General features: G+C 36.7%; 2 protein-coding genes across 9 annotated transcripts in view; one reads left to right on the top strand and one right to left on the bottom strand.

Annotated features, from left to right (window-relative positions):
- The window catches only part of LOC135700426 (putative uncharacterized protein DDB_G0288537), an 81486-nt gene that overhangs the window by 37684 nt on the left and 18858 nt on the right, over positions 1-24944 (top strand). For all 8 annotated transcript variants that reach the window (XM_065220934.1, XM_065220933.1, XM_065220929.1 and 5 more), the window contains exon 3: positions 6596-6734. In XM_065220934.1, the coding sequence (XP_065077006.1) occupies positions 6596-6734 (139 nt within the window). The remainder of the gene's footprint in view (positions 1-6595; positions 6735-24944) is intronic.
- LOC135700437 (uncharacterized) lies at positions 704-1798 on the bottom strand. Its single transcript, XM_065220960.1, has 3 exons — positions 1406-1798; positions 1091-1137; positions 704-1024 (listed from the first exon to the last, which is right to left on the bottom strand). Exons 1-3 carry the CDS (start codon positions 1776-1778, stop codon positions 704-706), a joined length of 741 nt encoding a protein of 246 aa, XP_065077032.1. The 5' UTR covers positions 1779-1798.

The raw sequence follows: 24944 nt of genomic DNA, 5'->3' as shown, positions 1-24944 counted from the left end.
AAGGAATTGAACAAGAACTAAGAAATTCAACATTCAGTCACTAAAATGTAAAATCGAGTTATGACTAAAAAAAAATGAAAAACAAAACTTATTGGCCTCTCCTAATGATTTTTATGACCATCTGCATGAGTCGGTTGTATCCATCAGCGACTTTGTGTGCAGTTGCGCTTTCATCATGCAAAAAAATGCGTCGATCTAACAATGAGAATTTATACTAAGTAAACATATTTTACCGTTGGATTATTTACCTTTGCCGGCGCCGGGGGTGTAGTGGTAAGCGTGACTGCTTTCTAACACCCCGATGGGTCTGGGTTCAATCCCAGCCGAGGTCGGTGGGATTTTTCTGAGGCATAAAAATCTCTGGTCAAGTCTTCCTTCGGAAGGGAAGTAAAGCCATTGGTCCCGGTCCATGTGTGTTGAATGGGTGCGATATCCTACGCAGGTGTGGAAGCTGCCTTCCTGCACATTCGATTACCGTCAATGGATGGCAATCGATGTCCGTCGGTGATTGGCACTAGATTGCGGAACAGAGACCGACGTTAAATAAAAAAAAAAAAAAAAAAAAAATATTTACCTTTAACAAATGTAACCTTTTCCTCTTGCAACGCTATACGAACTATAGCTGGAACTGGTGCGAACAACAGATTGAACTGCTACTGATGTACTTGGTCCGGCGACTTGATCTTCGTCTTCGTTGGAGCTGTCATGTTGCTTTCGATTTGCTTTTCGGGCGCCCTGTAGGATTGTTGGATGTTCTCCTGCCTTTAAATCCCACCGGCCAGATAGGAGTCATTAAAAACTTGACGAACAAGTAGTCGCTGTTCTCTTCCTCCATAGACATTCTAAGTATGATTTCGCTGGATGGGAATCCTTCATCTCTAAATGGTTTTACCGAGGTAGGAAGAACTTTTGAAACCAGGGCCTGCTGAAGTTTTGCGTGAGAAATTTTAAGGCTGTGTTTCTTCTTCTTGAGTTTTGACATCTTTTCTTTTGCTTGCTCTAATTCTGCTTGCATGTCAATCACCTGTGCCTCCAGTTGATCTACTTTATCGAGGCTTGTCACCTTTTCTCTGGCTTGCAGCTCAATCACCTGGGCCTCCAGTTCATACACTTTCGCTTGTAGTTCACAGGCACATACTGATTTGATTATAAATAATATAAGTCAAGGAAGATCTTTCAGAATGACGAATCTGCTTTTGGACACGTCAATTTGGTGAACCTTTTAGCTCGCCCACACAAACTAACATCACTATCCTGAGGAAACCTGATGGTGGTGTTGATTATAGTGAGCGAGCTAGGAGTTTTGTCAAATTGACGTTTTAATCATTGTTTACAATAGCAGCTTAACTATTTTGAACAATCAACGCTGATTTATAGTTTTAATAGGAATAAAAATAAAAAATACCTTGCTTATCGGTCAGCCCAATAGCTTCTGTTGCGTCCTCTGAAATTCCCTGGTTCTCACGGCCACCACAAAACGCAACGGCCAAGGCCATCTGTGGCCTCCGAGCATGAATCGATTTCGACACCTTCGTGGGGGAGAAGTGTCTCATCAAAGAGCTCTGTTGCAGCGCTGAATGGCAAAGTTTTGAGGGTTTTCGGATGCTTTTTTGTGGAGCGCTATAATAAAAAGCTGAAGTGGGGTTATAGAAAAATTGTATTTGTTTACAAGTACTTACACTTGGTTCGCCTAATTCCTCCTGTAAGACTTCTTCGTTTCGTGCTTTAGCCATCTCCAGAACCCGTTTTTGAGCAGTTGTTTGCCGTTTTCTGGCCATTTTTAGATTAATTTTAAAGGTTCCAGAAAGAGCGACCATGAAGCTCGTTTTAACGTGAAAACCAAAAAATACTATAGTTCTTCTTATGCAGAGTAGGTTGTCTAGACCTATTTTACAGGAAACCCTTGTTGTTGTTTTATAAATACTTTTGAAGTAAGTGAAAATGTCAATGAGCCCAAAATTAAAATACGGACTGATTGTATCCTGTTATTCTGTTTATTTCAGATAAGATATTAACAGCAAAACTTGAAATCAAGCTGCATTCATTTTTGAACCCCGTCATATCATAGTGAAAACTTAATATGATATCAGACTTGTTCAGTCGACTGTTGAAATCAAATTAAGTTTTCTTTTTGATATCAATAGCAAGATTTGATATTCATTTGCTCCCATTTTGTTAACCGACTTTGCTTGGGTTGGGTGCCTGGCTGCCTCCAGACTGTTTTGGTGATTCTAATACCAAAAATTTAAATTATATTAATTTTCAATTTTTTTTAAAGTGACCTATATAATTCTAGAGGGGGTCCGGCCCCTTATGATCTCCCATTAGTTATGCCAATGCAATCTGGCTGCAGTGTTTGCGGCAATTCGTTAATACCATACCAGAAAAGATGTTGCCGTGAAATTCATCGTGGACATGTATCCTTCACATTCTGGAGAATGCTAGTTTCACAGCAGAAAATCATCTGGATGAAATTGTCATATTGGATTTGAAACACTGAACTTGAATTCAATCTAGTATTCATTTTTTGTGCAACAGGCGGATGATTTGAAGCAATGTAAGCATGTGGCATTTTTAAAGTCTGACAAAAATAAAATTTGCAGTATTATAATCATATCGGGTCTGAAAAGCCATTTCAGTGCATATTAATTCCTTCTCCATCTTCAGCGCCTTCAGGGTTTCCAGTATCTTCTTCATCATCTTCTCCGTAAACTCCAACAATAGTCCATTTTATGACATGACAGGAGCTAATTTGACGGCCAACATAATTTTTGTAGTACCATAAATGATTTACCAGATAGAAATTAATTAAAATATATATTTATGATATTCAGTTGTTGTAGAAGAATTTGAGTAAACGCTGCTATCATTTTTCGTTTACACTGAAAAAAGTTCGCAACTGATTGTTGTTGAAATGATTTAATAAAAAAACTGACTAAAACTTCGCAATGAGTAATTGCATGGATTGCATTATTGATGGTTTCCTCATGTGTATCAAGGGAAAAGAATTGCACCATAGAGGTAACTCTAAGACCGGAAGGTCCTGAAGAAACGTGCTTAACTTTTTGGCTCAGCTCTGGTACTCTCTCCGGTCCCATCCGGTCCGATCCTCGAAACATAGGAAAATCCGCGAACCCCTCATTTTATCTGTCAAACTTTCATAGCGAATCAAAACAAACATTGTGTAGTACTAGAATTTCGACTGGAATAGGGTATGTTAATCGATTTACTTGGGACCAATAGGCTAGTCAAGTATTGAGCCAATTTAAAATCGTTAGTTTCTAACCGGTGATTGCAATCTGTTTGAATAAACGCTAGGCATATAATTTTTCTATAAAATTAGCATTTTTGTTGTGTGGCTGTTCAATGGATCATGAACCTTTAGCTTATGAACATCAAAAGCGCAATCATAAACATATTAAAATTGAATATTGTATTTTTGCAATTTTGGCCACGTTGATTACTACTACTATGGAACCTTTCTTATGTGCAATGGACGGTACTTGGTGCCTTTGTGACCATTTTTGTGTTCCAGATTACTGTTTAGTGGAACGGCATTGTCAAAGGACAAAAGGTTGAAAGGACAAAAGCTCGAAGTGACAAAATATCGAATTTAAAAAATATAAAGATATAAACGGTTTCGACTGTTGTTGATTATTTAGAGTTCGGCTTTCAGTCTAAATGAATAGTGTTGATTACTTTTATTTCATCGCCTACGTTTCGGTTCTGGTGGGACCTTCTTCAGGTTGCGATACTAAAATCAAAAAGTCAGATGATCTTTTTTTAGGTAAGATTACGTCTTTTGGCAACATATTGGCGATGCAATTTCAAAAAAACCAAAATTGATTGCGTTACGAAAAGTGGTCAGGATTTGACCACTTATAACTCTGTCAATAGCGGATGGATTTTAATTATAAACAATCCAATCGATTTCTACAAATCTGCTAAAATGAACAGATTATTCATTTTCAATAGGTCACTATTGAAAATTACACAAATGTTCAACTGTTAGAATGGTGAATAAAATTATCACCGATTGCCTGCAAAAAGCGCCTTCCCTAACACAGATTTAAACATCGAATTCCATCCGGACTTGCCGAACGGTGCCTATGCAATCACCGTGTGTGGTGGTGTCCGGTCAGTCGTCATCAGCAGTAGCAGTGCTTTCGGCGTGTTCTCCAGTACACAACAAAAGGCGGCCCACAAGCAGCGAGCTACAGCTCACAAGACCGTCCATTCACCGAAGAAGGAGGAAGAAGCCACACCGCTACTGATTGGATTTAGTAGCCCTTCGTGAGTCGTTATGAGCCATCTATGCCAAGTGCGCCACTCTCGTTCCAAACAACATACAGCTCGCCAGCCTCATCTGTTTTGAACACCCTTATAGCTCAGCATTACGCAACCATCACGACAAAATGGTCCTTTTCAAGACCACCATACATTTGTTAAGGAGTATTTTCTGGACATTTGTCAAGGTCATCAATCGGATGTCAGTTCCCATAAGTTTAAATTTAACATACCATGTATTTTTAAAGCAATTTCAAAAACCAAAGTCGATTTATGATTTTGATCCAGAGATGATGGATTTTAATTCTTAATACGCTATAATTGTTCTACGAATCTGTTAAAACTAAGACTATAAATTTTCAAAAGGTCACTATTGAAAATTACACGAATGTGCAACTGTTACTTTTTTATTATAGTCACTTTAACATTCTTGGGTCATTCTTGACTTGGCCGGGGGTGAGATTTGAACTCGTGACTTTGGCGTGAGAGGTATGGATGTTAACCACTACGCCGGGGTCGCCTCCGCAACTGTTGGTATGATAATTATAATTATCACCGTTTGCCTGCGAAAAGCGCTTTTCCTAACACAGATTTCAAAAACAAATTTCATCCGGTCTCGTCGAACGGTGTTTATTCAATCAGCACGTGGTGTGAGTGGTGGTGTCCGGTCGTCATCAGCAGTAGTGCTTTTGGCTTGTGGCGTTGTAAATTTATTTCCAGCACACAACGAAAGGCTCCCCGCAAGCAGCTAGCTATCAAGGCTACCCTCAAGAGTCCTCGATTCACCGAAGAAGGAAGCTCTTCGTGAGTCGCTGTGGGTCATCTATGTCAAGTGCGTCTCCCTCGTTCCAAACAACATACAGCTCGCCAGCCTATTCAAGCTCTTTGATAATGTACCCAGCAACCAAACGTTTGTGGTCAAATGCGTCAGTATTGAAGTGGTATGACCTAAAGACGCACGGCTTCCATAATTCAACCCTGATGAGCTATGCCACCATTTGATAATAAATACGATGTTGAGCAATCATTTGGCAGATCTTCCAATAAGGGCCAGTATTAAAAGTGAATCCGAGTGGGAGCTTACTACTATTAGAGCGATAGAATAAATCTTTTGAGGAAAACAACTTAATGAAATACTAAAATAGTTCTATCTTAACAATTTCATCGCAACATTTTATCGAGAAAGAAAAATTAAACGGTGTCATGATGATACACCTTCACCCCGTATTATGGTACCTTCCCATTTTTGACATTTGTTTGTCTTATTCTTTGCTTTCTATAAAACCCTTCGAACGCTAAAGTAAATTGATTTCATTGATTTTTCTTGGACAAGGGATTTTTTTACACATCATCAGCTCTCTATTGATCTGAAAAAATATACATATAATTAATACGAAATTGGTATTTCAAAACTGAGAAAAACGAATAATAAAAATAATAAATAAATAATAATTGAGGCGAGCTGAAAAAAAAATGTGTTGGAACTGTGTTCTGTTTCGATGTTCTTCATTAAGAAACTTAGACATGAAGTATCTCTGTACTGGCGTGAAGCATCGACATGATTTTATGACATTCCAATGAACGCTACACCAGTGGAACTTTGCCTGAAACTTGATTGCTTTTGTAATAATATTCTTCGATCAAAATATGATAGGTGGTTGATTAACATACCACTTAACGTATAACAACAACGATTAATTGCATTGTTTGGCTAATTAAGCTTAATGATAACGAGTGGTATATCTTGTGAATGGAGTTTTATCACTCTAATACAATTGAAAACCGCGCAGAAAGCACCTCGACTTTATCCCGGTATATCTCTCCCGGTGATTCTACGTCCCGGCACGGAGGAAGTATAAAATTTAATGAACTGCAAAAAATCATAATGCTACTGTAGGCCGGAGGCTAACTGAGAGAAGACTGTGGCTTTTCGCTCGTGCTTAAGCGTTTCAATTTCAATTGTTTTATGGGTTTAATAAAGTTTCCACCTAGTGATGGTAAAAGCTGCGATGGTTTTGCACGCTTGCGGCAACAAAACAGTGAATGCCGAGAAAAGGCTCCACTTAGCGTTTTACCTACGCTTGGGAGATAATTTCCCCCGGAGCCGGTAGTATTGTTTTCTGTGGCTTTCAATGTGCCTTCCGTTTTCCTGATTCGTGCGGAATCCATGCGCAGTATCCTTGGCTAACGGGACCTCCTTGTACGACAGTGGCTTTTGTTTTCCAGATTCTGCTGTTCCATTCTTGCGGTTGCTCAAGTTTTTTTTATAATCATAATTATTTATCTATAACTTTGTTTCCATTTTCAGACTAGTTTTAAGGATTGGCCCAGTCCCGATATTGCACGATCGCTCACAGGACCCGATATACTTCAGAAACATTCAATCAACTCGCTACTGTTGGAACACAATGAAATTATAAGCCGAGGAATGCCATCACCGATCGAAGGTGAGTACCGTTGCATGAGTTTGTATATTGTGTGGCAATTCCAATGTATTTATTTTTATATTTATTTATTTACAATGATACAACAAGCCCAGGGGTTTCTTTTTTACGGAATGGAATTTACCACCTACATTATAAATGCTAGACAGCGGAATCCTTTATTTCAATTCGAATATTTTATCCGTCTACTTAAAATAATATCAGAATTACTATTATAAGTATTTAAATTTAACAATATTCATGTATAGCCTACATTACTATCTACACGCAAAACAAATGGCATGATCATCAAATGTAAGTACTGCGTCGTCTGCTTTTGTCTTTCAACAAATGTTAAGGTAGTTCGTTCAATGGACAAGCAGTATTTTTTTTCCAGAATGAATAACTTTCTCCGATTCATGACTTGTGTTCGTCAATCGGTAGTAGACTATTCAACAGAGGGAAGTCCAGAATATCAGTTGTCTTCTAATCCTTGTAGGGGAAAGTGCGTCAGTTTGGCCATCTTAAGAAAATCATCACGAATGATACTATATTCAGTTGAAAGTTGGAATGTTATTAAGCCCTATTTACATCATAAATACAAATTGAATATTAAAAGTAAACTTTTGAATCTAGTGAAAGAAGATTTGTTTTTTTTTGTTTTTTAACCGACGGTTTTATCCGTTGAGGCTAAAACTAATGTTTATTGAAAACTATAAAACACATTGTGCCATATAAGAAGCCAATGGCCATTTATATAGCTCCTGAAGGAATATTACCGATAAGTTAAAGGAAACTACTGATATACCTTATTTGAGTAATTCTCGTTGAAACCAGGCCGCCATTGACACATGGTCTTAAAATATTTAAATACATCCGCTTGATTGGTTGAAACTGATGAAAAAAATGAGATTGCCACTTTCCTTAGCTCAAATTAATGGACCCCTCACTCGCCAAGGGGCCTTACAGTTGTCAAAAAAGTTGAATTTCTAGCAATTCTTGACATACTTATCATGTTAAATCCTTGAAATTTCATATGGAACTGTTGTTGACTCATTGTTCGTGTGTATGAATGCGTTCATCACAATGATTTTGACATTTGGTTATTCTCGCCGGAAGTTTGTTCTGTGTTCCAGATTCACTAAAGATGTTGAAGAATCGCGCCTAATTTTCAAGACATTAATTTGTTTTTACGGATTTTATCAGTTTTATTATGGATCTGATTAATAACACATCATAAAAGTGTCAAGCAATGAAATTGTACTTTAGAAATCTGGTGTTTCTTATTGCACATGCGATTCCTACTGTTTCCCCTACAAAAAATCCAACGTAATATTCTGGACAACTCTTACGATTATCCATGGGATGCCTAGAAAGGGTTGAAATAAAATTTGACGGCAGACCAGTTCCAGGATAAAAAAAATATTAAAATTTTGACTCGACCATCTCCGATTTGCATGAAACTTTGCATAACATATTTGCAAAAAATTGTCCATTTTAGATCATACATTTTGTTTTTTTCAAAATAGCGTCTTTGACATTTTTCAATAAATTGTAGTACGAAAACGTCATTCTGATCAAAATGACGTCTGAGACAAAGTTGTTAAGGGAAGTTTAGTCTTTCTATTTTATACGCTTTAATTTTTGATTAATTTTAAGTAAAAATCCGAAAAAAAGAGTTAATATTGAAATATCTCAAAAGTTTACCTTCAATGTTTATAATAAATAAAGCTCATGAAAAATGAAAACGTTTGGAGTGTTTAAACATATGGACTATGGACCTTGAAAATAGACATAACACGTAGAACATCAACTTACGGTCATATTTTTAAACTTCTTGTTAACAAGCTTTTTCATAAAATTTTTGCACAGATAACAATTTATAATAGTTCAAATATTTTTTCCTGTGCAGAAATAACATAAAACTGCAAACGAGCAAAATCACAAAATTGACCAAAATATTTTTTTTTTCAACATTTTTTGTCAATTTTCAAGTGTTTATGGTTTTAAATATTACAAAAGTGGGATTTTTTTTCCAAAAAATATTAAAATTAAAGATAAACTGTTTAAAAATGTTAGTTTATATCAATTTTCTGGAATTTTAACTCAACATTATTAAGCAAAAATACCATGTAGGGGAAGTGGATGTAATGTCGACCTAAATGCCCCTAATTTGGGCCCCTACATAAATTCAAAAATCGACTAAATTTTCAAAAGCGACCAAAAATATCCATTAGAACCGTCCCAATGACGCGTTCATCTAGATAAAATTGATAAATATCAGATTTTTAGCGATGGGCTCAATCTTAGATCCATAGGCCAACATTAGAGCCATTTTCCCTATATTTTCCTCCGAAAGACTTTACACAGCTGTTTCTTCGACGTCATTTCGATCAGAAGGGACGCTTTCGTGTAAAAATTTATTAAAAAATTAAAAAGACGCTATTAATAAAAATACAACATGCAAAAAGGCCGAGTTTTTGTGAAAATGTGAATTATTGCTCAGTAGTGAGAGAATTCCAAGTTTACCTGTTCACCATTACCATTTAGAAGGCCTTGATCATCTTTCCAACATTACTGGGAACAAATCCAAAACCTAGTTTCTTTAATGAACAACTTTTACGGATATTCCGGATCTTCCGGTGGTCTCCCAGGTCCCTCGTATTCCAAAGTGATTCTGATATCAACAAATGTTTTCGAAAAAGTTCCAACTTTGCGTTTTGTTCCTGAGTGTTTCCATCGAAATTAACCATTTGCAAAGCTGTTAGTTCTAGCTTTTTTCTCACAGATGGCAACCCCCTCCGTGGTAGTCAAACAGTTTTCCAAGTTTGGAAAAAAAGGTTGATTCATGTAATTCTAAGCAACTTCGCTTTTATCTGCAAAACGGGTACTACCAGTGGATGCGCAAAAATTATCCGCGTTTGCTACACTCATAAAATAAATCACGTAACCAGTGGAAAATATTCATGTGAATTTCACATAACATGTGATGCAATAATTGGAAATTGCATCACTAAATCTTATGTGTCCAATGAAATCTATATGATTTCTCATAAAGAACTTCTTACGCTATGTGATATTCAGATAACAATCATTATTTTTGTTATTGGAAAAATATTATGTGCGTTCCTAACTAAGTGAAATCTTTTTTCATTATAGTATATCAATGATAGGGAATGGCCATAGTTTTTATGTAAAGCCTGTTCACGTTAAATTTCGGACTCTAAGATAATGGCGGGAATGCACATAATACAACAAAACCGATTCTTTATTTCAGTAAAGTAGACTTATATCAATAGCAAATCAAAAATCTATTACAATGAATGTTAGTTCCATTTCCTATCATCCTCTGTTCATGAACATCGCAGCGAATGTTAGAAGTTGACCTTGCAGGCGATGTAATGGTTTTTTGTCTTTTTTTTCGTGTTCTGTCTGTGCTTTCACCTACACAAGCAAGCATTTGCCTTGATTTTTATGTATAACATGGTAGAACGACGCACACCCTTGCCTCGAATCTCTCCAGCAGAAAAAGCATACGAAGTCGAGTGTGAGAGGAAATGAGCGCTTCTTGTTTGCTTTTAGGCTTTCCTTATTCAGAAGCATGTAGAGAGCAGTGGAGAAAGCACAGGTCTGATAATCGCAACGTTCGTTATTCGAGTCCAGTCGGCAACCTTTTTGCTATTTTTTTTTCGACATAATTAATTTACCTCACTAATACACTCTACATTTTTCGGTCTTCAATTTTCTTGCATTGGACCGCAGCTAGGTATATCGCATCTTCGGTTCATGCGGTCTCCACTTACATCATCTGATGATGAATCCCACATAATTGTAAGCGAATCTAACATCCACCCGTTGGGTGTAGCTTAATTTAATATTATTTCTTTTGTCTGTAAAATTTTCGAACTTTCTGTGGGATACCCACCATCACCTTCTGGTCCATTTGTCGAGAGCATTATTTAAGATTTGTTCCGCGTCCAACATTCCGATCAGTGTTGGGAAAATATCAAAAAATCAAATCTCATTAATTCCCAAGATCACGCTTGATTTTCTTAGACTAACATCAAAAAGCAAACAACTGTGGTTGATTTTGCAATCTGTGATATTGCATCTCAGAATATCAAGCTTCAAAACTCACCAGCTGCAAATTTCATCAAACTGTGGTAAGATTGAGTTTCATGATTTTTTCTTTACACCCGAACGCAACCGAAACTTTCATAACGGTTGGCAGAAGTCACTTCGTGTCTGCCATCAGTGAAGACTAAAAAGAGATAGCAAGCTATCACAACAAGCTATCATTTTTGTGTCGATTCAACTCTCAACTTGATTTTTACACATTTTGAATAGTCTCGCAATATCAAAGGAGTTTGTAAAATCTATATCAAGCATGATTTTTTTGTGTTTATGCAACGAAATCTACATTTTATTTGAAAACCTAATGACTACATTATTAAAGAATGCCATATCTCAGCAACGGTGCATTTAACTTTGGGTCTATGAGTATTCTAGACGTTTTTTAGTTACTTCAGCAAAAATAACTGAGTTGGCAACACAGATTCCTGGCACAATGTCAAACTGAAAACAGTCGAAACATTTTCCGCAGCTCAATTTGGCACGAAGATATCGACGTGTGTAAATAGCATGTTCTTGAAAATTTTGAAAAAATGGATGGGCGCCTGATCAGAGGGGCGGTTGTAGCACAATCAAATGGATTTCCAATATTTTGACCCGAAATGGGTATATTTCAATAATTGTGGTTAAAATTTGAGAAGGTCGATTACACGTGCTGTATGTCCACGGGAGTTGAACAAATCTCCTACCTGAAATATATATCCGCGACCAGACCGGGAATCATACCCGTTGCCTCTGGGTTGGTAATACCATAGAGGTTACTCTAATACTAGTAGGTCCCGAAATAATGTGCTCAACTTTTTGGCTCAGCTCTGGTATTATCTTCGGTCCCAAGCTAATCGATTCACCCCTCGAAACATAGGAAAATCCACTAACCCCTCATTTTATGTGTCAAACTTTCATAGCGAATCAAAACAAACATTGTGTAGTAGTAGAATTTCGACAAGAATGGGGTACGTTAATCGTTTGCTTGTGACCAATAGGCTAGTCAAGTAGTGAGCCAATTTAAAATCGTTAGTTTCGTATTGATTGTTGGTAATACCGTGCCTTATCTGACTAGGCATAACATGTGTTGTTGCAGTAGCTTAACGCATGGGAAGACATGTTTGTTCATGCAAATGTCAGTCATAATATTGCCCATTATGCACGAAAGTAGACTCTTACGCTGAAAATAATCCATCTGAATTTTGTTTGCTGGAGTTCAAAATACGCAATAGTAAGGTAGAATTTTTCTCAACGGCCATTGTTGGATGCTTCAAGGTATCACCTTAAGGTTCTACAATATGTGACACCAAATAATTATACCTGACATGCAAAACTGTAGAGGATCATTTCTAAACATGACACCAACATAAATCCACCATTCTTACATACCATTCCATGTTGCCAAGGAGCTCTCTTGAGCTTCAAGGGCTCATCATTGAGCCTGCAGAACTTTAAGACTTAGCTCCAGAGCATTAAATATCTGATTGATACCATTAAGAGATGTTCATGTTTTCAAGAGTATCTTTTGAGCTTCACAAACTTATAAACATTTTCGAAAAATATGGAAAACACGAGAAAATCGCGATCGGAAGAACGATTCAAAAAACGCGTGCGAGTTGCTTCACGGATTATTTATTGGATTTATATTCTTCCAATTCAATACTTTTGGAATTGGTTGTAGGAAAAAGACAACAGTATATGTAACGAAAAAAGAGACAACTGATCGATCAATAGCCGTTACAGGGGATGCTGCAGGGGACAACTGTTCACATCTCAGTCGGAAGGGGAACGTCAAAAGATGTCGCTCGAACAACATTGTTGAAGACTTCATTAAGTCTGTAGATTTTCAAGGCTTTAGCTACTGAATAGTTTGTAGAGCATTAACAATATTATTGATATCATTTCATGATATGCATGATGTCCTTCTTGAGCTTCACGTACTCATAAAGATTTTCAAAGACATTTTGGAGAACCTATAAATCTTCTGGGACTCAAAAAAATGTTCAATGATTAATGTAGGCGCATATATAATTTGTCAAACAATGCAGAATGAACAAGGACATATTATTGGCCGCCTCCATGTATGGAGATGTCTTATAGTGCATTGGTAATTGCCAGTCTGATATTCAGCCTAGCAGTTACCTTGGACCCTTTGATTTTCTTACTTTACTGCAATGAAGTGATCATCGATGGCTTACGAATATCGTATGCAGATGATCTTAAAATCTACTTCCGAATCCGTTTAATTGATGACTGTTACTATCTTCTGTTCGAAGCCTTTGCAACTGGTGAAATTTAAACCAAGTGATGGTTAAACAGGCCTACAATTTTCTAAACAAAAAAAATAATCTAATCTAATCTAACACCAACACAGCCAGTTCTTGAAAGCATCTTGGAAAATAATGGATATACCTCCATTCACATCGAAGATGCGTCACATATATCAAAACGGCCAGGCCTACTGTGCAGTATTTAAGGGGCAAGATGAGTCAGAAAACATCGGGCCTGTTTAAATCGAAGATTTAAACACGATGCTTCAGAATCCAATAAATGGATGAAACGTGGACATCTCATACCGTACGTTCCGATTTTGGTAATTATATGATTGGTTGGTTGTTGGAAGCATCAAAGCTAGAAAGGTTAAGTGATGCTCCATTTTCTTCTGACGGTTGGGACATGAGCACTAACTATTGTCCTAGCCTTTTATGGCTTATGGCTATAGCGCCATTACTCGCTTTCTGAAAAGAGAAGAGGGAAAGGAAAAGGAGAAGGACAAAGGGAAAAGGATTATGTAAACTCTATGAACATAATCAATATTTTTGATTTGAAATATACAATATAGAAATGCATAACAGCAGTGATCACTACGCGAGTCTTGTCACTATTAGCAAATCATAAAAAGTAACAAGCACTAAAATGTAATCCTTTCATTACTGGAAAATCCTGATTCCCTAGTTTAAAGTTGTCACGACTAGGGTTCGGTGGTAGATCTTATACAGTACTTGTTCGCTAACTGGCTCCGAATTCCACTCGCTAACTTGGCTGACTTGTCAAACGTCAAAAAACACTGACGGGAACTTCGATGAATTGTTTGATCAACGTTAAAAAATTTAATGTGCATTGAATTGAAGCAGTGTAAAGTTTGTTATTGTTATTTTCACAGCATTCAATTTCGCGAGTTTAGAAACGCATTAAAGTCCTGATTTCAGCGAGAAATGAAAAAAAAAATCAAGTTTATTTATATTAACACTTAATATTCCATTCAAATGCCCCTCACTAATTTTCAAAATGAAATGCCAACCTAAATGTGACGTCTATTTTTGACGTATGACTACTTTTTAACTGGGAATTAACGAACGCCCAGTTAAAAAGCAGCCCAGTTAAAGAACGCCCAGTTAGCGAACAAGTACAGTACCAGTAACGCACCACCAAAAGGTGATCGCCCAACGATACTTGTTTGAAAAGATGAAAATTTACAAAATGGAACGAACTCACCAAGTTTAGCCAATCGAACCTGAAGGCTGCTTGACATGTGTTGATGTATAAGTCCAAATTATAGACGAAGCTTGACGAAGTTCAACATGAACTAGTCCGGTGTTTATGGTAGTTGTGCGGAATGTCTTCCATCGATTCGAGATAAACAAATATTGGGATGTATGTAGTCGATTTTTGATGTGCATTGGCAAGCCTTTTCGTGGCCAATAGTCAGCTTCAAAACGCTGCGACTCAACGAATGATGGAGCTAATGATGGAACGAATGATGGAACGAATGATGGAACGAATGATGGAACGAATGATGGGATGCCTCGTGGAGGTTCTACTTATCTTCGGAACAGCTTCTCAGCGGCAAATAATAGGGACTGAGGAACTAGAAATTGTCACCTGCGCCTGGTTTTGGCCAGATCAACAACCGATTATAGATAAAAAAAAAAAACTCCACGCAAAAAACAAACGCCAGGTTCGATCACACGCACAGCCTCTTCTAAACAAAAAAAAAATCCTTTTAACTGTGGGCTTCTTAGTGCATGTAATAGATCTAGGTGTAATTTAGGATCCTCAATTATGGTATAAGCAGCAGTTATTAAAGTTCATGCTAGTTGATCGATCTAGAACTTCGTTGAATTAGGAGAGCTACTTAAATACAAAGCTCTTTTCATCGCCGACAGCTTACAGATTTTTAAAATTTCGACATTTCTGCGAAAACTAAAAATTACAGTCTGAGCATTCTCAAATACTTTACTAAAGACTTCTGGAGGATCAGAAAAATTCTACGATTCCGATTAGTCTGTACAGTCTGAAAAATTATTCAAACTCTGTGAAATCTCAAAACTTTTTATAACTCCATGAAAGGTGAATTAGCCAGCAATTTACGTACGCATTTCGTATTTCGACTACAATGTACGGTCTTCATCAGTGTCATTCCCACTAATACGTATATCTCATGGATACAAAATGCCAAGGGGAATTAAATGGATATAATAATCTTTTTATTTTATTTTCACCCAAATATCCGACCAGTATTTTTTTCTGATTTTGCATTCATTGAGCTGGAGTAGAAATCGTTCAAAAACAAAGATATTATATCGTAATTTCGTGTTTTACATTATTCTATTTCTTTATAAAATCATTTCGATTTCATGAGTAGAGGCAATTACTGTGACCATGGGATCTCAAATTGTTATAGATATAGATGATATAATTAACTTTGAATCATAAACTTAAATACTTGAAACATTCGAAATAATCGTAATATGCTTGGAAGCCGTCGTGCATGTCGAGTGTTTTTAGTCTGTCGACTCGAGACGCAGTGGCTGGTCGTGGTCAGTACCTTTTCCCCTGTTTGGCTCACTAGGCCAATGCACCAGAGCGCCTACGGTCCAGAGAGGTAATCTGGGTCCGACATGAATGCACCCTATAGCACATGTTCAATACATTGGTCAAACCAAACCCTCTTCCTCTTCATCAAAACGAGCCAGTCAGTGCAGACGCGTTATTAGTCGGAAGACACGATTGCCCAGCCAAGCGTGGGCAAGCAACAATTCTAAATCTGTTGCATGCAAGAAATCTTCTGCACGATGCTGGGCTTTACTGCACTCCGGCTGCATAGTGCATAGCTGTTTGGTCATTTACGGTTAGTTAGGCGCCGATTATGATGGTATTGAACATTTTTCAGTGTTTTATTTTTTGCTATTCGCTTTTCATCAACATTACTGGACAGTCTGAGCCATGTACAGTGGAAGCGGAAAAGTGTTGAGTACAGTTCTCTCTTATCAGAAGAGCGGTGAAAAAAAGTGTACTTCCATATTGCCTACTGTGGAACAACATTTATGGCGTAGTAGCTGCCTTAGTGTGTAATCGTGTATCCATCGTTGAAGTGAGGGACTGTAACAAGCTAGTGAAAATCCTTTTAGCTATGCCGGTTTCACCCATTTTTTCTTCTTATGATTATCTTTTAGGCTGAATACGACCCTAGTGGAAGTTAAACTAGCCTTAATGTTATAAATTAAAAGACTTATGTGTAAACCATATTAATGTAACATACGCAATTGTTTTATAAAGATGATTGATCGGACCTTCCACTGACCCAAAATTTCGTTGGACGCCTCTGTTTGACTCACCCATGAAAGAAGCTATCACAAGTAACTCAAACAGAGAAAGACCAATATCTACACATTATCTATTGCCCATTCAGTTTTAATATGAGCAAAAAAAAAGTGTGTCTATATCAGCGTGAAAAAAATATAAACCTACTTATTGTGAAGCGGAGGTGGGGGATTGATATAAACCAATACAAAATTATGTCATTCGTGTGATATACGCATCGGTGGCGAAGAGCTCACGGATTTTCTCCTGCAATTTGAACTAGTTTCATCATTACCAACAGCGAACAAAAATAGAAAATTCCACTCTTCACGGTGCTTGCGATTCGATATTCAATGTGTCTGAGAAGTTACCTTAAGGAAAAAAAAACATTTCCAGCAATTTTGTAGCAACAGTCAAACTTTGAGTACACAAAATTTTTCTTTTTATTTGTGCTTTCTCAACACAAAACGCATACTTTAACGTCTGGACCAAACAAGTGCTTCGACATGTTCTACATGGACATATTGAAGGAAAAGGGTTTGTTGAAAACAAGTTTTCTATCTATTTTTCAAAATGGAAGAAAAACTTTTCCCATCATTACAATCATACAGAAGCACAATATGGAAAGAGGAAGAATGTGGAAGACTCATATCAGGACTAGTAGCAATTCCACATGTAGGTCAAGATTATCGAACTCGTGAAAGGCATCGAAAGCGATTATTTGGATAGTGCCAACAAGTAATTGTCAGTAAGTCTTCCATTCGATTCAAACCATTCCGATAAATAAAATGAATTGACAAGGAATGGGGCATTAAAAACTAAACATGAGCTTCATCTTTTGGCATTCGCACAAAATTTCAACTGCCATTTTGGTCGAATAAGTACGCTCATTCCGCCAACGATCTAATTGGCCTTCGCAGTGGCAGGAACAATGGTGGTATCCCATTTTTGTTTTGTTTGGGAAGAAGGAGAAAAGAAAAGAGTCCCGAGGCAACAAATCATTTAAATTGAGACAAGAACCATCTTTGCTCTAATTGCAATAAAATTCAAAAGCCAGAATGTGCAAATGGGCTGTTATAGGCAATCATAATTTTCACGATGAGTTGTTGCCTGTTTGCAATGGCATAGCAACTTTTAGCGGTTTGAGGATGCTACATGGCCGAAAAATATGATTTTATTGTGTGTTTTTTGTGTAGTTTTATTTGCATTGGTCTGTTAAGTTTATTTTCATGAATTAATGTTAAGTTTAAAATACACTCGTATTAGTTTGCAGCTATCTCTCAGCCACACTAGAAGTTAAAAGACTCATGCTTTATGCTTGCCAAGTAATCGAAATAGGAGAATACAATTAATTAGAACGTTAACGGCGCCGGTGGTGTAGTGGTAAGCGTGATTACCTCCCACCCTTCTCAGGCCTGGGTTCAATCCCAATCGGCGCCACCGGGATGTTCTGAGGCATAACATCTCTGATCACGCCTTCCTTCGGATGGGAAGTAAAGCCGTTGGTCCCCGGTTCATGAGTTGATGGGTCGATAGGTAGGGTCCAGGTGTGGGAGCTGCCTTCCTGGCACGTCGGTAGCATTGGTGCTCAGCACGGAAAACAAGATCGACGGAAAAAACAAACCAAAGGAAAAAAAAAATTAATTAGAACAAGGACGTAGAAAGAATTCTACTATTTTGTCAGTTCGATTCAATACTAAATGAATGTCTACTAATATATGTATTTTTTTATGTATCAAGAAATTTCCAGAATACTTTCAGCACATCATTGTACTCTGCTTTATAACAACTGGAAGCAACTGCAATTCTAACCAAACAGTGTTGAGTTGGAGTATCATGATTTTTGCTTTACATCCGAACGCGACCCGAAACTACTGTCCATAGTGGCACCAGTAGCTTCGTGTCTGCCATCGGTAAGTAATAAAGAGAGATAGAAAACTATACTTGCTCTTCCTAAAGTGGACCCTACACGATTCCTTTTATTGACAATAATCGTATTGTCAATACATTCAATATTGACGTCAATACATCGGTATTGACAATATTTCTGTATTCACATCATCAATATTATTGTCATTACTTCCCCTTCGCGTCAATATATTGATACGTGTGGGGTTCGCTTAAGAAAACAATGTGCAACGGAATCATTTTTGTGCCTTGTCAACTTTCAGCCTAATTTTTACAAACTGTGAATAGTCTCGCAATATCAAAGGAGCTTGTAAAATCAATATCTAGCATGACTTTTTGTTCCAATATCACGCGTGATATTGAGAGCGTATGAGAGCGGACAAATATAATTTGATTGGTGATTTTGCCAACACTGCTTAGAAATAAAAGGATTGAGATGTGTGAAGATGACACATTTAGCGGCGGTGGTGGTGTAGTGGTAAACGTGATTACCTCTCACCCCAGAGAAGGCCTGGGTTCAATCCCAGTCGGCGCCGCCGGGATGTTCTGAGACGTAACATCTCTGATCACCGTTGGTCCCCGGTTCATAAGTTGATGGGTCGATAGGTAGGGTCCAGGTGTTGGGAGCAGCCTCCCTGGCGTCGGTAGCATTGGTGCTCAGCACGGAAAACAAGATCGACGGAAAACAAATCAAGGAAAAAAAAGATGACACATTGAATTTAAGTTTATTCAAGTTCTTGCAGTGTGATTAATTAAAACTTAAATATCTTTCATATGTTGATACTCATAAGCAGTTCGAGAACTTGGATGGTTAAAAGAAACATGTTCAAGGTCAGTTCAAGAGCCACATGTGAAAGGGGCATACAAGCTATTTGTAAAAAAAAACCTATGTAGGCCCTTTTCTCGTGAACCGAGGGTCGCCTACGCAAACCAACAACATCATCGGGAAGGGGAAAGTTTCCCCTACCCGGTAATGTTGATGGTTTGCGGTGGTGTCATCTGGGTGGTGAGAAAAGGGTATCAGAAGGTTTGTTTACAAAAAGCTTGTATAGCCTTTTGCGTGGGCGTCCTTCTGTTGACGAGAAAAGGGCCTACATAGGTGTGTTTACAAAAAGCTTGTATGCCTCTTTCACATGTGGCTCTTGAAATGATTAATCGTAGGTATGTAAGACGGAAATATGCATTATATACGAGTGAACTTAAGAATAATGCGATTACATTAATTGCACCGTACGACAAAGTGGATTTTGTACATTCTAGTACAGAAAATCTAACCATATATGGCTATATTATGGTCCCTTGAGTTAATCTCTAGAATATACTAAGGTCTTAACACGTCCATTTTTTGGTAATCATATTTCCCTGGGTTTTGGCAAAACCTAGTAGTTTAATTAGGCTACCAGGTCCCAGGGTTAATCTGGATCTTTACCACATTAGAAAGATGCACACTAATGTTGCCAGATCAGTGTTGATGCTTACCAAAAGTGCATATGAACCCGCTTATAAAAGCATATTAACAGATTAATCATCACCGTACATTTTTTTTTTGCTCTAAACTAATAATAAATTATTAAGAACAGCATTTGATTTTTTAGTAGGAATGCTGGATTTTGTGACAGTACAAATCATATGCTTTTTAATCAATCGTTTATTGAATTTGATTTATTTCTATGGGTATGCATGTTCGGAAAGTATCATCACAAATATTCTGCACTCGGTCTAGAGTTTTTGGGCGAGAAGTGTTGTTGGTTTTTTTTATTATTTATAAAGACAATTCGTAGAAATGCGAAGCGAAAGACGAATCAAGCATTAATAACAAGAGCTTCAAGAAAACTAACAACACGGAGTCTGGAAATGGCAATGGTTTATTCAAAACGTCAAGTATTTCAAGAAAATCGTGTGAGACCAATTTATTTTTTAAATCTTTTGTTTGTTGAGTCCAATATTATTTAATTGAACCGCTCCGGGTTATTATAATACTATACAATCTTTCAAGCATTTTTTCTAAACTTTGAGATGCAAGGGTTTATAAATTATGGATTTTTTTTTGTATTCGGTGTTATAGGTGTTCACGCTAAGTGAAGTATCGTCAGTTTTAAGTAGCTTAAATTTGATTCAAAGCAGAGCAGAACTCTCAGTAATGAATTTTAAATAACTCATTCAAATTTAAAATTATTTCCAGCTTACACATTCCATTTGTATCATTTTGTAGCATTGTGGCCAACTCAATCCAAAAAACATCCAACCACCCACCTCAATCTAATCATTATCCTTTCCCATGGCGATCATGTAGCCTGCATGTGGCGAGTCAGCCATTACCTCTCCTTTACTATCTATAGCTTTGGATTGACTTGCGCTCTTATTGCGCTCTCTGCGCTGCAAAATTAAAATGAAAATGATTTTTTTCTAAAGCATATTTTAAGGAAGGACGACTATTTAAGTCCAAATACCTATAAATAATCGGGAATATTTTTTTATGTTCTGGGACGTCCAAATTATTCTAGAGTTCAGATAAAATTATTTACCAGATCAACCGTCTCAAATGACAATTTTGGTTTTATAAGGGTTCTGAAGACCGTGATTTGGACTTGTAGCATGCTTTAAATCCTCGATAAACATTGCAATGTTACTTGGGATGACTTATACAAGGCTCTTACTAACGAAACATCTCTAAACAATTACATCTTGTGCACATAGAATTGAAACGTAAATGATGTGCATAATCTCAATGAACCTGTTTGGAGTTGTTCCGTTACTAAGGGCAACCCGAACTCATAACAATTTTTTTTTATTGTGCTAAATTTTGATATCATAGAATTTGTTGTAGACCTATTGTGGTGACCATTTGATTATTTGACCAATACAATAGAACTACAATAAGATTAACTGTCATTAATATAATCTATTGTATATTATTGATATTTTATCGTAATTTTATAGTTATTTTTATCCGGGAATGTATCAACCACTGTTAATCTGGTAGATCATTTGATCGAAACTCCAGGATAATGTGGGGATCCTTACCTTAAATACCTCAAAATGGATTATAAATTATGCACAAAACTCTATGAACATGTTTGGATAGTTGAGGACATCGCACAGGTCTTGGTTGATTCAATAGATCTAATGGCCTGCGCTCATGGACAATGTAGAGAACATAGAACATCGTATACACATGGAATTGAAACATAAATGATGAACCTGTTTGAAGTTGTTTCGTAACTAAAGGGTATTGTATCAGTCATTGTTGATCTGGGAGAACCTTGAGCATCTTATATACATCAAACTGTATTATAAGTGATGTTCAGAAACTCAATAAACAAGTTTAGGTAAGTATCGTCACTGAGAATATCGCGCAGGCCTATTTGGTAGATCAAATTGTCAGCACTCCTCAACAATTTGGAGAACTTAGAACATGTTGCAACCAAGAAAATTCATCTAGAATTGTCAATTTGGGTAGGATTATCATGATAAAGAAATCGTCGCTGTCCAGATTTTGTTTTTAATAATTACTTTATTTGTACAGGCTCAATCGAATAAACTTTACAGAGCCGAGTTATCCTTTTCGTTATACATTATTACTGTCTTATATTTAAAGTTAAAGGAACTGGACCGAGTACTCGCGTTTGTCTCGACTGTCCAGATTAAAGTCTATGTTTGTTAACATATAACTTCATAGGGTCTTTGAGCTTGGTTATAAACTGGTGCATTCATATTTTTCCTTCATAGTTCATACCGACAGCTACAACTTTTCGTAAGGAAGTATGTAGCTATATATTAATTTTGATGCAACCAATCATATATGACCAGGTGGGCTCGAAAAAGTTTAAAGAACGGTCAATTGATACATTGGGATATTTTTCACAACATTGCTCACATACTGCCAACCTTAGCGTGTTTCATCAAATATTTGTCTAGAACATTTGAATCGCGCTCTCAAACATATAATTTCATTTTGATTTTTCTAAACATATTGGAAAAAGATATTAAAATTCTAATAAATTCTTCTAATTTTAGAAAGAAAATTCACGTGTAGATAGACTCAAAAAACCGCAAAACTTTAACCTATCGATTTTACTAAAGGTCCAATTTGTTTTTCATGATGAGATAGAAAAAATATATTTTCACTGGTTTTCTTGGATTTTTGACATTTTACCCAATATTTATAGAAAAATAAAAACGTGGTGAAATCAAAACAATATTTTCGGGGCGGTAATCTTCCTCTACCGGTGATATTTCTAATAATTGCGGGGCGTCTTCAGTACGCGGAGAACCTCCGTGCTGCAAGCTCGCTTTACTCATGCACATCTCATAAAGAGAGCGGTACCTAGCAATGCTTTTAGGAATAGTTAGTGTGATCAAAATGACTGATAAATAAGCAGTGTTTGAGCTTATTACCCAGATTAAATGTTCAAGAAGAACCTTTTAGTGCATAATAGCGTCAATGGGCAGGCGATATAGTGTTTGCATTAATTGCTTCCAATGACAGGTAATGGGTCCCGTTTAATCGAATCTGGATTAACGAAAGGCTCTGAAGTCTATCTGATGTTTAGAATGCAACATGTTTTGTATTCATTAACTGCCATCTACTCTGATGCAATACATATCGTATTTCAATCAGATGAATACTGGCAGTAAGCCCCAGGAATGACTTGTACAATTTTTATCCATATTGTATGGCCCAAGGAAATATGCTCCCTTGCTCCTCAGATATAAGCCCCCATCGATTTCAATATTTGGGTAAATGCTTTAAAACTTCCATCAAGAAAGTAGGAAAGAATATTTCAGAATATTACATTCGAAAAGTTTGCCACGTTTCGACACTGTCGTAGTATCTAAAGGTGGTAATATCGAATATATAAGCAGTGAATTAACAAATTAAGATCAAGTAAGTGGAAATACTTACATTCCTTAACTATTTTTTTCATAATTTGTATTTGATCGCATCGTGTACTTAAAGTGTGGAACGAGCAAAAAGTAGTCAACTAAAATTTAGTGGAAATCTGATTAGCGTGGAATAAAAAAAAATACGTTGATTTGTGTGTGTCCATGGAATATTTTTTTTAATTTGGCATTTCAGGGGCCACCTTTATCTCAGTCGGTAAAGTTGCAGGCTACAAAGCAAGATCATACTTTAGGTGATTCCCTGTCTGGTATAGGATTTTTTTCACGACTTCCCTGGGCATATAGTATGATTGTTATTACCACACAATTATTCAGGCATCGAAGCTCTCAATTGGTAACTGTGGAAGTACTGCATCTAGAACACTAAGTTGAGAGCACGCAATAAGTTTATATGCAATAAGCAATAAGAAAAGAGGGACGTGAAATAAACACTAAAGCGGCCAGGCCTACTGTGTAGCGTTTATTAAATTTAGTAGATGTCAATGTATTACATGTCTTGTTTTATTAAATATGGAAAGTAGTATACATTTTATCCACTGGAAACCAAAGAGCGGAGACATACCGCTTCTAAAAGTATATAAGATAAGTAGTTGAGAATGACAAAGCTAAGAGTATTAATGTACACTCCATTGTTAATTGACCTCCTGGGATGAAACACAGGTATTTCCCCCTTGTGCTTCTAAACCTAAGATATTGCGCCTTTATTCGTTTGTTTTCCTTTGACGGTCGGTACTAACTCTTGTCCTAGCCCTATATGGCTTATGGTTAAAGCGCCATTATCCGTTTTCTGAAAAGAAAAGAAGAAAAATAAAGGGAAAAAGGAAATGGAAAAGGAACAAGAAAAAATGGAAAAGAGGAAAGGAAACATATAATCCTAACCACCCTTTGTATCTTATACGACTCCATGAAAATTGGGAAAGATGGATTTTAACATAACTGTCAACAACTAGAATCCGCAAAATTCATTTTGAAACTATTGAACAATCGTCAAGAAAAAAGAAGAATCCACAATAAGTTAATAATATGAAAAAAAAATCGAAGCAAAATGGCGTGCATTGTCAACTGACTTAATTTAACAATACCATAAGGTTGTGCCAAGCTTATTTGGTATAGAGTGAACTCAATAATATCAGGGCTTAATATTAGAGCAAGCTACCAGAATAAAATAAAAAAGGATTAATTATTGAATACCATTATTTTTCTACACTTAATTTTGGGTGACTACTTTTTGCTCGTTTCACCCTTTAGTGTAAATGTGTCAGTCATGGCTATGCTATACGCTTCTTTTATCTTCTTCCTGACTTTGACGCTCTTATACGAGCTTGTGCCTGCTCTCATCTATCATACAATCTCCCGGCAATCATTATTTTTATGAATAAAAGATGGTTACATCCAGGAGTTGCAGTTACATCTACCAGTGGCGTATTTTAACCTCACTTTTTACCTGTTCAACAACTTTGAAATCGTAATTTAGAGTCATAACTATATTCAAATCGGTCTCGAAATGCATAGGGTCTTCTAGAATCGATTATTTGTATCGATTTAAATAACTTTTTATTTGATTACGTTTTAAAAGTGGTTGAACAGGTAGATTGAGGTTATGGCAACGCCACTGGTTTATACACTGGCCATCCTATATTATGTAAGCGTACTTTTTAATTCAACTACATCAGATTATCGCGAGTAGGATTAAAGAGTACCAGTTTAACGAGGGTCTACTGT

Source organism: Ochlerotatus camptorhynchus, unplaced genomic scaffold, assembly GCF_037179485.1.
Source record: "Ochlerotatus camptorhynchus isolate MF236.1 unplaced genomic scaffold, CSIRO-AGI_Acam_v1.1 ptg000136l, whole genome shotgun sequence".
Lineage (NCBI taxonomy): Eukaryota > Metazoa > Arthropoda > Insecta > Diptera > Culicidae > Ochlerotatus > Ochlerotatus camptorhynchus.
This window is presented reverse-complemented; position numbering and strand designations above follow the sequence as displayed.

What these genes read in the sequence shown, in the direction of transcription:
- LOC135700437 (XM_065220960.1), bottom strand. Translation starts at nt 1,778, where the DNA reads ATGGCCAGAAAACGGCAAACAACTGCTCAAAAACGGGTTCTGGAGATG. An exon ending in TGGGCTGACCGATAAGCAAG is followed by an intron (nt 1,138 to 1,405) that starts GTATTTTTTATT and finishes TAATCAAATCAG; the next exon opens with TATGTGCCTGTGAACTACAA. An exon ending in TGTATGAACTGGAGGCCCAG is followed by an intron (nt 1,025 to 1,090) that starts GTGATTGAGCTG and finishes CTGGAGGCACAG; the next exon opens with GTGATTGACATGCAAGCAGA.